Source organism: Mchenga conophoros, linkage group LG10, assembly GCF_057382185.1.
Source record: "Mchenga conophoros isolate Kocher_MC1m ecotype Shallow Benthic linkage group LG10, M_conophoros_male_GT1.1, whole genome shotgun sequence".
Classification (NCBI taxonomy): domain Eukaryota; kingdom Metazoa; phylum Chordata; class Actinopteri; order Cichliformes; family Cichlidae; genus Mchenga; species Mchenga conophoros.
In genome coordinates, this window is record NC_140535.1 from 23,528,737 (window position 1) to 23,539,909 (window position 11,173).

The window sequence follows — 11,173 nt, forward strand, 5'->3', positions numbered from 1 at the left end:
CCTGAAAACTGCTCTCACTGCATTTGTGCTTTTGGTCCCTTTTGGAACATTTTTAATGGAATTAACCTCCACAGGCTGCTCATATTTAATGCTTTCACAATATAGTCCAGAGCTTTTTAAAGTGAAAATGGTGAGAAAATTCAATTGGAATTCAATATTTATCACCATTATAATAATTTAACTCTATGCTCGCTGATTGCAAAAATCCTCACAACTATCAATAATGAACAAAAATTGCTTATTGCGAGTAAATCTGTGCACTCAACGCAGTAACAGGACATCTTGCATGTGTGGAACTTGTAAATACATTTCCCACTCTAATATTATGACCTCCCTCAACCACTCTGTTGAGTTCTGCTCTCAGTAAGCTCAGAAGAAAATGACTGTAATTTGTTTCCTTTTAGATTATTCTGTAATGCTTCTGGTGTTTGTTGATGCAAAGGTAATATAATATAATCACATTTATTTTCTAGTCTTCCAGACCACTCAAAGAGCTTTTAACTATAAGTCACACTTTAACTATACATTCATGCAGCACTTTATTCTTTACACTTAAAAAAATGTGTCCACCTTACATCCATGGCCTTTTTAGATACACCAGTTATTTTAGCCATGTTCTCTTAGAAAGGCTTTTACAGAATGACTTAATCAGGGATGACAGTGAAAATAATCATGAGAAAATGATGCATTGCTTTAATCCTGTGGACTTCAAATTAAACAGTATAATGTTTTAGTAATTTACTATGTTCCCCTTCACTTTTCTCTTCGGGTGTACTTCTGTGTGAACCGTCTTGGCGTCCAAACCATCATTAGTTTCACTACATGTCTCTCCACCACGTACAAAGTGCTGCTTGCTTCCCTCTTTCGCTTTTCGTTACCTGCTGTCAGACGTGAAATATGTCAGTCTAAATATAAAGGTCAATAAGAGAACACAGGAAATGAACACATTGCCTCTAAACATAAACCACAAGTAATTCATTGTATCTCTCACTTCCCAGCACTCCACTCTATAGACTTGTATTTCTACCTTAAGGGTAAGCGTAACATTTACTGTAAGTGGTTTTAAATTCATCAGTCACAGGTCAAACAAAAGAATAGGTTTGCTCTCTTGTTTGAGCTTATTCTTAACTTCCACCATTTATCAAACAATAAAATAATTCCTGCTTACGGCATTTCCCTCATTTTCTCAGTTTGTTTTTGGTAGGTTTCAGTTCTTTCTGCAAGATTTGAGGTCTTCTGACCTGCTGGCGTGTTCGTATTAAGTGCGCGCTTGCATCCACATTATTTTATTCCAGACATTCATGTTCATGCACCCTGATGTGTATCTGCCAAGTCTGCATTTGCTGTATTAGCAGGGTGCACGGCAAAGTCTCAGACGGAAGAAAACTACAAGACTTATCTCTGTCACACAGCTTTTGGCCGAGCCATCTGACTGCTGGTTTATCTGCTCTGATGCACACCCTCTCACTGGGAAAGTGCCACTCCGCCCCCTCCTCCACCTCCTCATTCCTGCTGACTCCCTGCTCGCTGTCCTCTCTCGCCTCGTCGTCTTACCCCTGTCTGGATGCCAGTAGCTGCTAGTCATGGAGGATGCAACAGTCACACACGAGTAAGTGTTTGCTTTTGTTTTTTTGTCCCCACCACTACACATTGTTGTCAGCGCTGAACACAATAGAATTACAGCCAACAGCTCTTTTATCTTACCCAACTTAATAATGCTGCTGTGTTTATTCTCTTCTGCCTCTATGATAAATCATAATAAAAAAAGAAACAGAAGCTTTTGAATCTGTTGTTACTGCAGCTCCTGCATTTGCACTTCTTGGATTAAAATGCCAAGCTCAATGTGATGTTTGCTTTTAATGCAGAAAAACACGAGGCCAGGTTGCTGATTTGAAATTGTTTCTCTTGCACTTGAGTAACAGTTGACATTTAGATGATGGTGAACCCATCTAACAATATATTTATTCAAAATTTAATTTCAGTGCAGAACCGTTAGTAAACATACCTTTAACATCAGCATTACAAGACGAAGAAGGGGAAAAGGTGGGGGTGTTCACCGCACCTTCAACATCTGTATTACAAGAGGACGAAGGGGAAAAGGTGGGGGTGTTCACCGCACCTTCAACATCTGTATTACAAGAGGAAGAAGGGGAAAAGGTGGGGGTGTTCACTGCACCTTCAACATCTGTATTACAAGAGGAAGAAGGGGAAGAAGTGGGGGTGCTCACCACAGACTCAGCAATAGCATTTCAAGAGAAGGAAGTGGGGCGGGTCACCACAGGAAGTGAAGATAATTGGGGGTCAAACAAAGCCCCTGCTGCGTTGGAACCAGTAGTGACGCAGCCCGGCCTTGGCATCACCAAAACCACCATCACCACCATCACTCAGACTGGAGGGGACTGGAGCACTGGCCTGCTTGATGTCTGCAGAGACAAGACAACATGTAATGTAGACACACAGCCAGATACTGTATTCCTATGTAAGCCCAGGCCTCTCATCCACAAGACAGTAAGCAAATGTGACATTTCCTTTTAACCCTAAATAATTTAGATTACTTTATAAACACAATAATATTAAAAAAAAAAACATAAATATTGATTATTCTAAATAATAATGCCGAATGAAGGCCATAACAGGTTCAACTCATATTAGATTTTTGTCTAGCTTTTGGTAAAAAAAAAAACCTGATACACAAAAACAGCAACTCAGCTCATAAAAATATGGAGCAATCTAAAAGTAATGGCCATGCTGTCCAAAGAGACCATTAAAAGGGAGACGCTATAAGGTCACAGAACTTGATGGTCACACCTCATATAAGAGCTCTTCTTTAACAGCAGCTCCTCCACCTTTTGAACTTTAACTTCTTGAACTGTAAGACCATCCTTGGGTTGCTATGGTAATATAAGCTAAAAATAAAGGCCTGATCGACATAATTCCCAGCCCTCTGCCCCACTGCAATAAACTTACACTTTCTGCATTAACTCATTTGAGGAGGCTCTCCAGAGGTATGCTGTTGCCCTTCTACATAGACCTCCCTTAATGACATGCTTTCAGTTGGACAGAGGGCTGGGAATTATGGTGACCAAGCCTTTATTTTCTGTTTTTATTCCCATAGCAACAGACGTTTAATGCAGTATAGGGTGGTACATTGCCCTGCATGAAAATATATATATATTTTTTTAATATCGTGGCTGTAAATGGTCTGTAATACATAAAATATTTCACAGAGGTCACTTTGACACCCTCAGAGATCCTAAGGGGCTTTACTGTTTCACGTTGCATTATTCCAGCTCAGATCATCACTCAGCCTCTGCTGCTGATGGTGCAGTCTCGTTGGAACTAGGTGACCATTCACCAGCTATCCAGAACTCCATTCAGCTAAACCATCAGATGTACCATAGCATACAATATGAAAAAAAAAGGTTTGAAACTTAGTCTTAGTTTAGAGCCAAGTGCAAATAATTTCAAATAGCAGCAGTTTCAGATATCCATTTACTACCTTTTTCTTCTTCCAGCGGTGCTTTGCATTCTGCGTTATGTCAATATATTGAGATATAGTTAATACTATAATTATAATATTAATATTAATGAATATTACCCATTTATTTTATAGTTCAGTTGCATCATTTCAGTTTGAACAAACTTTTAATAACTCATCTCTTGCAAAAACAATTTAGTATTTAAGCATTTTTTATCACAAGATTATTTATTTTCAGCACAACTGCTTTAAGTAGCTTTTCTTTTAATTAAGATTGCGTAGATTTTTCTAAACTGAAAATGATTGGGAATATTTTGCTTTTCACTTAACTTGTTTCTACAAAATGAAGAGCCAATACATCATCATTGTCTCTTTCTAAATGTACTTTTGGATCTGACAGAGACATATACGAAGGATTTTGTCTGGCGTAAACAAACACTCATGTACCCACATGATGTGCTGCGTTGTGCTCGCAGGTATTCTCGGGGCTCTCGTGCCGTGCTGTTTAGACCTGAGTTTAGCTCACCAATACGGGGAGTGTCTGTGCATGCCTCTACTACCAGGATCCACTTTTGCCATTCGAGTTGGGATCAGAGAGCGCTACAAGATACGGGTGAGTGTGTGTCTATGTGTGTGCAGGTATACAGTATGCTGTACTGTTGTGAGAGCGTCCTTGAAGACAGAGGAAGGCAAATTTGTCAAAATGGACCCTGTTCATAACACCATAAAGTTTTCAATGAAACAGAAACTGCACCACCGCACTCAGTTTTTAGTGCTGTGACGTTTCAGCCATTTTTAAAACTCCAACTCTAGTAAATGGAAAATTGACCCTTGTGCTGCTTCTTTCTAAGTGGTTATCAGTAAAATATTCATGTTATTTGTGTAAATGAAGTTCTGTGTTTGCATTTTTCATCTTATCGTGTACCCATCCTGCTCCCACTACATTGTTGTTGTGTGTGTGTGCTTCTGTATGTGTTTGCATGTAGACATGCACTCATCTGTCCTGCATGCTTATCCACAGGGAAGTGTGTGTGAGGACTGGACTACAGTGTATTGCTGTTACCCTCTGGCTGTATGTCAGATGATAAGAGAAATGAAGTGGAGGATGAAGACTCAGACATATCATGTGTCTACTACACTCGAATGCTCCTAAAGAAACAGCAAATGAGATTTTTTTTTTTCTTCTTTTTTTCAATTTATCATAAATGTGTGAAGAGCAGCAGAGATTACTGGTATGAACAATAGGATGAATCATTACTCTGAGGTTTGAACTTGCCCCTGAGGGCTTCTTGAATAATAAAAAACAAGCCTGTGATACAAATTCTTAAAAGTGATAGAACCTCTTGTCAAAATATGCAGTTTTACTTTTTAATTTTTTTTATATATGTAAGGGAATTTTACTGTTTACTGGTGTTGGTGCTAAGTACCAGCCCTGCACAGGTTGGCACATAACAGGCTGATTTTTTTTTTTTTTTTTTGATAATGTAATGTTTCCTCATGCGGCCATTCTGTTAGTGCATAATCATGCCTGTCTAAACTGAAAGATGATTTTATCCAAGATTAATATAATGTTTGTAATCAATACATTCATTGACTATAGTAATATATTCTTACATGTAACCAGTCTAGACTTTTAAACATTGTTCCAGTGGTTGTTCTACTCACAACAAAGCTTAACACTGTCTGCTATGTTTTGTACCTTTTGCAATTTCTTGATGTTTTAAACCTTATTGCTGGGCAATAATGAGATGAAAGCACAAACTCCATATAAAAGATATGTTTGAACATGAAGTCACCCCCTGGTGAGTGCAGAAAAATTGTGAAGCTTCAAACTGAGTGGTTTTTTTTTTATGCTTTTACTGTCTGGGTGTTTTGAAACCAGATATGACTGATGGTTGATGTAAGTATGTAAAATGCAATTTTACTGCATTTTTTAAAGAAGAAAAGTCACAGTATAACTTAAAAAAAGATGAAAGGGTGTTATATATAGATCAATAGAATGACAAAAAGCAGACTTGCTGGTTATCAGTAGTGTCCACTGATCCAGTGGGAGTGAGTGGTACAACCAGGATGTAAAAGCTCACTAATCTGAACATAAGGAGTTGTGAAAGTATTCACCAAAGTCTCGCAGGAACACTGGACCATTGCTCGGACAAAGAAATAATTACTTTCAATAACAGAGGTGTGATGGAATTAAAGCATGATCATTTCCACATCAGATGAAACACAATGCAATAAAGCTGGGCAATGCTCTGCAGATGATAAAAACAGTATCATACAAGACAACCATCATGTTTTATCAAACCTGAACACCTAATCAAATGTAACACCCAGACCTCTGAGGGAGGGGAACCCTCAGGATCAGATGGGTCAAGGATTGTCATTCACTATGGGAACCTAACTGTTTGTCTGTTTGTTTGCATATTTAGTGGCATAGAGTTAGGTGGCTCTGACTAAGAACCTTAAGAATACTGCAAGCTTACTGACCAGCAACTTGCCATTTAAAAAGTAAAGCTCGCCTTGCTTTGTCCTCCTTTTTGAAATGTTTATTTGCATTTCAGAGCAAAACCCCCATCAGCAACCCATCAGGAGTTGCCCCCTGCTTCATTCATAGTTTTCACATGACATCAAAGCTACTGGGACACCACGACATTAATGTGACAAATTAATACTACTGGAATTTTCTGGCCCTACAGTGTAAGTGTCAAAATAAACAAAACATTAGATCTTGTTCTTTACCTCCCACATGGAGCCTTTATTTACCCATCCAGATCGAAAAAACATGTAGCTGTCTGTACTTTGAAACCTTTCTTTGTCTCAGCAGTGTAAGGTGAGTGATTCTTTTCAAGATACACTTAGATGTCACTGAACTGGAGCTCTGAGAGAGACATCCCACTTTCAGGGATTTAAATAAAGCTGCCGGGCAAAATATGGATCACAAGCGCCAAAATTCCTAGTTTCTCTTGATATCTTAATATTTCCTCCATGGATAGATGGTACAAGTATTCTTGGCTTGATACAGGCAAAAAAAGCCCCCAAAAACACTTTTGTCCCGCAGTACTACCAACTGTCCACTATTGGCCAGCATGATGGAGTAATGTTTTGCCCTCCAGGGTAGCGAGCACTACATTGGCTTTAATTTTTTACCATATCCATTTTTCATATACAGTCTATGTAGGAGAGCAGTCTAATTCTCACTCAATACATTTATAGACATATATTTAATATATGAATATATTTAAAGTTCAATTCTTTGTAATATAATGCTTTGAAGTCATGTGTTTCAAGCTTCTTGTTTTTAAACACATTCCGAACCAATTTATTATTCTGTATTACTTCAACTGCTTGATTGCACCTCTAAATTTAAAGCCAAATTCAAATCACTGACACTGAACCACATATATATTAAATACTGGCTGCAGTCGGGTTGTCATTTATAAAAATAGGATACAACAGGAGGCACGATGTCTTTCCAAAAGCAATGTTCCTCGTGTTTTGGATATTAGATGTAGCTCACTGATAACAGTTCATTATTTTTTAGCTTGAAGGTTGTTATAAATTAAGTAACTGTGAAATCTCGTATGTGATATGTGTGACTCACCCGGTTAATTGTGTCTAGAATGCCAAAGGTCACCAGACCCATTTATGTGATCAGTCCCCCTGAGATGTGAAGGAAAGATGAAGTGAGGAAACATAATGCTTCCCAGACCTTGAGGCACAAACTGTGCAATGAGCAGAGGACCCTATCTGCAAATCTCATTTTAATGTCCCATTTAAAACTAAATCCAAGTAAAGCCAGGGAAGAACAGAAAGCTGTAAGCCAATTAAGTCTGACCCAAGGAGTCATTTGGTTACTTAAGTAAACATAATTGCTTTGAAGAGTTTGAAAAATATATTTCTGTGTACAGGATGAAACAAGTGTGTGAGTCCAATTGATAAACACAGCCAACTGCCTCATTAACTGACATACTGACTACTGACTACTGACTGAATAATACCACTGAGTAGTCCTGCTTACAGTCAGTTGTTGAAGTATATCATGAATATCTTGGTCCTCATGTGTAACGCAATGTAAAGCGAAACCAAAGACACGAACTCAAACAGACATTTCAAAAAACACATTTCACTTTAGAGAACAAGTCTAGACAAAATGTCTCTTTTGTGATCATTTGTGTTTGGACTATCCTATTTGACAGTTTAAAATAATATCCTGCTTCTAAACTGCTTTATGCAGCGTCCTGGAGTGAAATTTAAAAGAAAAAGAGTTTTCAGAAGTCATAATTCTTTGAAACTTGCTTCTGCAGTATGAACATATACCAAGAATTACATCACAGTATTAATAAATGTCGTTTGTTGAAATATTCCTTTATGATTCTAGTATTTCATTGGGTTGCATTTTAAAAGTTCTTTTAGCTCAGCCAGGTTTCAAACTGAGTAAAATCACCTGGAAGTATCTAAAGTTATTGAAAACTGGTCAAATTATTTAAAAGAACAGATTCAAATGCTTTGTTTCTTAACCTCCCTGAGCTTGGTTTTGCTTAAGGTTTCTTCCTGTTATAAAGGAGTTTTTCTGTCCCACTGTTGCAAAGTGCTTGCTCATAGGGGGTTTTCTCTGTATTATTGTACCGTCTTTACCTTGCAATATAAAACACCTTGAGGTGACTGTTGTTGTGATTTGGCGCTATAAAAATGAAACTGAACTGAACTGAATTAAATTGCTCAAAATAAATAATGCCATTCATACACATACACAATGTTCTTTTAATTCTCAACATCAACTTCAGGTTCTGTCCAGTCACAAAGAGGAAAAGTGCAATGTTGTTGCTTTTGTGGTTTTCTTGTATCCTTTTCCTTATAGTTGGGCTCCGTCTGGGGATGTTGTGTTTTCTGTTCCGTAGTTGTGAAATGTTGATATTTTTCGCACCTCTGGGCCGCTAATGGAATGTGATTTCCATATTGTTGTTATTCTTTTATCCATGTATTCCTCGATTCCTCCTCTGGCATTCAATCATATTATTAATCTAGTCTGATTGCAGTGGCTCCCTGAACCTGAAATGCCAACCAGAAAGAAGGGATATGAAAATTTATTTATCCGCCACACAGATGGGTCCTCAAAGGGCAAATTTGTTAAGGCTTTCCGATGTGGTCTCCCACCTGGCAGCAGCCTCGAAGGAAATAGGAGAATAGAGAAACTGATTTGCTTTCTAAAGGGAGCGATGTGAATATTAAAATGTAATCATATATTACACAAAGTCCAATTCCCATTTCAATAAGTTAATTTGCTGAATGTAAATACATTTTCTTATATCACTGCTATTCTTAAGCAGCCACGTCTTTCTTTTTGGATTGTATTTTGTGCATTTTTAATGTTTTCCCAATCCTTCTCCTTAACCAACACTTAATTAATCACTATTAGACTAAGAGTGGAATAGTGCCTGTTACATAGAAGATTTGCACATTCATTTTAAAGCAGGAACAAATAGATTAAACACAATGATGTGCAAGCATTTTCTGCCAATAATTGCTGCATATAAAACAAAACAAAACATTGCTTTGCATTTTGCTGGGGTTACCTGCCAGTGTGCATCCTACTGTGGACACTGATTTCACATTCTACACAGACGACCATAAAAACAGCTTGAACCTTGCTTCTGTGTACCCAAGCACATCAAAGAAACAAAAGAAAACAGATGAACGCTGGCAACAAAGCTTACAAAGTCCCATTTGAAAATAATAAAATAAATAAAACCATTTCAGCCTAAAATATATCATTCTGCTGCAGACGCAGACTCTGGTGCCATCCCTGTTTCTAAACAATACCAAGTCTGTACTATAATTGATAACACCCACATTGTTAGTAGCTCTGTTGTTTTTTTGTTTTGTTTTTTATTACAACTGCACCATAAAATCGTTGCCACCTTAGTACAGTCTTACTTGCTTTATGTCTGGATTACATGCAGAGATTGATAAATCCTCCCACGGATTCGCTGCTCAGTACCTATTGGTGAACTGGAACTGCCTCGAGCCAACTTGCAATGAAGCACTACTGTAATTTCCTTACATACTTGTGTAGTAGCAGTGCTGCTAATATTTCTTCTGTTGTGCCAGATTTACTCAGCTGAGCTAGTGCATTTTCTTAGAGTCCTTTAAATGTAATAAACTTTTGATAAACTTTATTATTTTGTCAGCCCCATTTGTATCAGTGAAAGGATAAATGGGGCTCACTATACTTTCATTTGAAATAACCATAAAGGACAATCAGCACCTGAGTAAAACAATTGCAAGAGAAATTGAACAAAATGACCTTCACAAAATGAAAGGTTTACTGCCGGACTGTATGATCTGACTGCATTCTTTTCAGTTAGGTGCACATAATAAAATGGCAACTCACCGTATAATGAATTACTTAGTGTTGTTTTATGGAGCAGGCCACAAAATGTCAAGTGGTATCAATTAAACGTTACAGGCTTACAGTTAAACCTCAAATACATCTTTAACCCATGACTAGATCAACGAGCACAGCCTTGCCTTACGTCATCTCTACCAGATACACCTCCAGGTCTGAGCCATTAGGGGACAGTGTTGCCCCAGATCACGGTGCATCTGTCTGCTTGTGATTCCTGCAGCTTCTCAGTGGGGTGAAATCAGTCTTTAGTGCTGATTTGGGGTCACAGTTGGGATTTCCAGAGCAGTAGTAGAGGTCAAGATTTGGAACAGTGGAGCTCTATCTAAGTCAGCAGTCAGACAGGAACCATAAAATATATCTCTGCTGATGCTCTTTCCTGCTGTTTCAGCATGAAGACGACTATCCCTACAGATGCATCAGGTGCAGAGCACAGGCTGTTATTGACAACAGCCCCTCAGGGAGTTGTGTTTGTGTGCGTGTGTGGGTGGATGTGGAAATGTCTGTGTGATATATGCAGGTGTATCATTAATGTGCTCTTAATGAACTGTTACAGAAACGCCACCATTATACTGACACGTAAAATACAAAATGTGCTCCCAAAAACAAGAAGCTAAGGGTGGCGTGTTTGGGCTTTCATAAACCACATATCTGACATACATTACCATACACTTCACCTCCCCTTTTGCTTCTTCTTTTCTCAAATGATCAAGCTTTTCTCTTCCATCTCGCACATTTTTACGTTACCATTTTCACACCAGCTAAATCCAGTGCCCCTTTCTGTCAGTAAGCTCAGTCTTCTTCCCTTCATCCTATAATTTCTCCCTTATTGTTAATGTTTTTTCTGTTTCTTACTCCTACTGGTGTGTATCCGGGAAAAAAAGAGAAAGAAAGAGGTGTGGTGAGACCTGCTTAGCAGGAGCAGCCATCCCCCTGGTGATGCTTCTATCCAGGACAACAAATACTACCTGGGGTTTACATAACACACACATACACGCACTTCCTCATACCCTGTCTTTATATCACTTTCTCTGTGATACCCTTTTGCTCATCTTTGTCCTTCATCTGTCTCCCTGTGTTTTTCATTCTTTCTCTCGCACGTTACCATTGTGGAAACGGGAGGCACGGGGAGGTGGAGGGCATTCAGCTGCTGTTCAGCCTAAAGCTAAAAGCTTTGGCATGTTTTGGGTTGTATATTTTTTATGTATTGACTCAGAATTTAGGTTTAAAAATGCCAATGAAATTTTTTTATTTTCAATTGTATCAAATGTGTTTCATTTGACTTAATAAAA

The 11,173-nt window shown here is 38.2% G+C and overlaps 1 protein-coding gene across 2 annotated transcripts; it reads left to right on the top strand.

Moving 5' to 3' along the window:
* The first annotated feature begins 1,390 nt into the window (after positions 1-1,390).
* plac8l1 (PLAC8 like 1) lies at positions 1,391-8,208 on the top strand. 2 transcript variants are annotated; one of them, XM_085289488.1, is made up of 4 exons: positions 1,391-1,609; positions 1,983-2,479; positions 3,955-4,091; positions 4,500-8,208. In XM_085289488.1, exons 1-4 carry the CDS (start codon positions 1,584-1,586, stop codon positions 4,629-4,631), a joined length of 792 nt encoding a protein of 263 aa, XP_085145614.1. In that variant the 5' UTR covers positions 1,391-1,583; the 3' UTR covers positions 4,632-8,208. The 2 variants fall into 2 exon arrangements, with proteins under 2 accessions (XP_085145614.1, XP_085145615.1); XM_085289489.1 differs by having other exon boundaries at positions 1,413-1,609; positions 1,983-2,443.
* The last annotated feature ends 2,965 nt before the right edge of the window (positions 8,209-11,173 follow it).

What these genes read in the sequence shown, in the direction of transcription:
- plac8l1 (XM_085289488.1), top strand. Translation starts at nt 1,584, where the DNA reads ATGGAGGATGCAACAGTCACACACGA. An exon ending in GATGCAACAGTCACACACGA is followed by an intron (nt 1,610 to 1,982) that starts GTAAGTGTTTGC and finishes ATTTAATTTCAG; the next exon opens with TGCAGAACCGTTAGTAAACA. An exon ending in GCCAGATACTGTATTCCTAT is followed by an intron (nt 2,480 to 3,954) that starts GTAAGCCCAGGC and finishes TTGTGCTCGCAG; the next exon opens with GTATTCTCGGGGCTCTCGTG.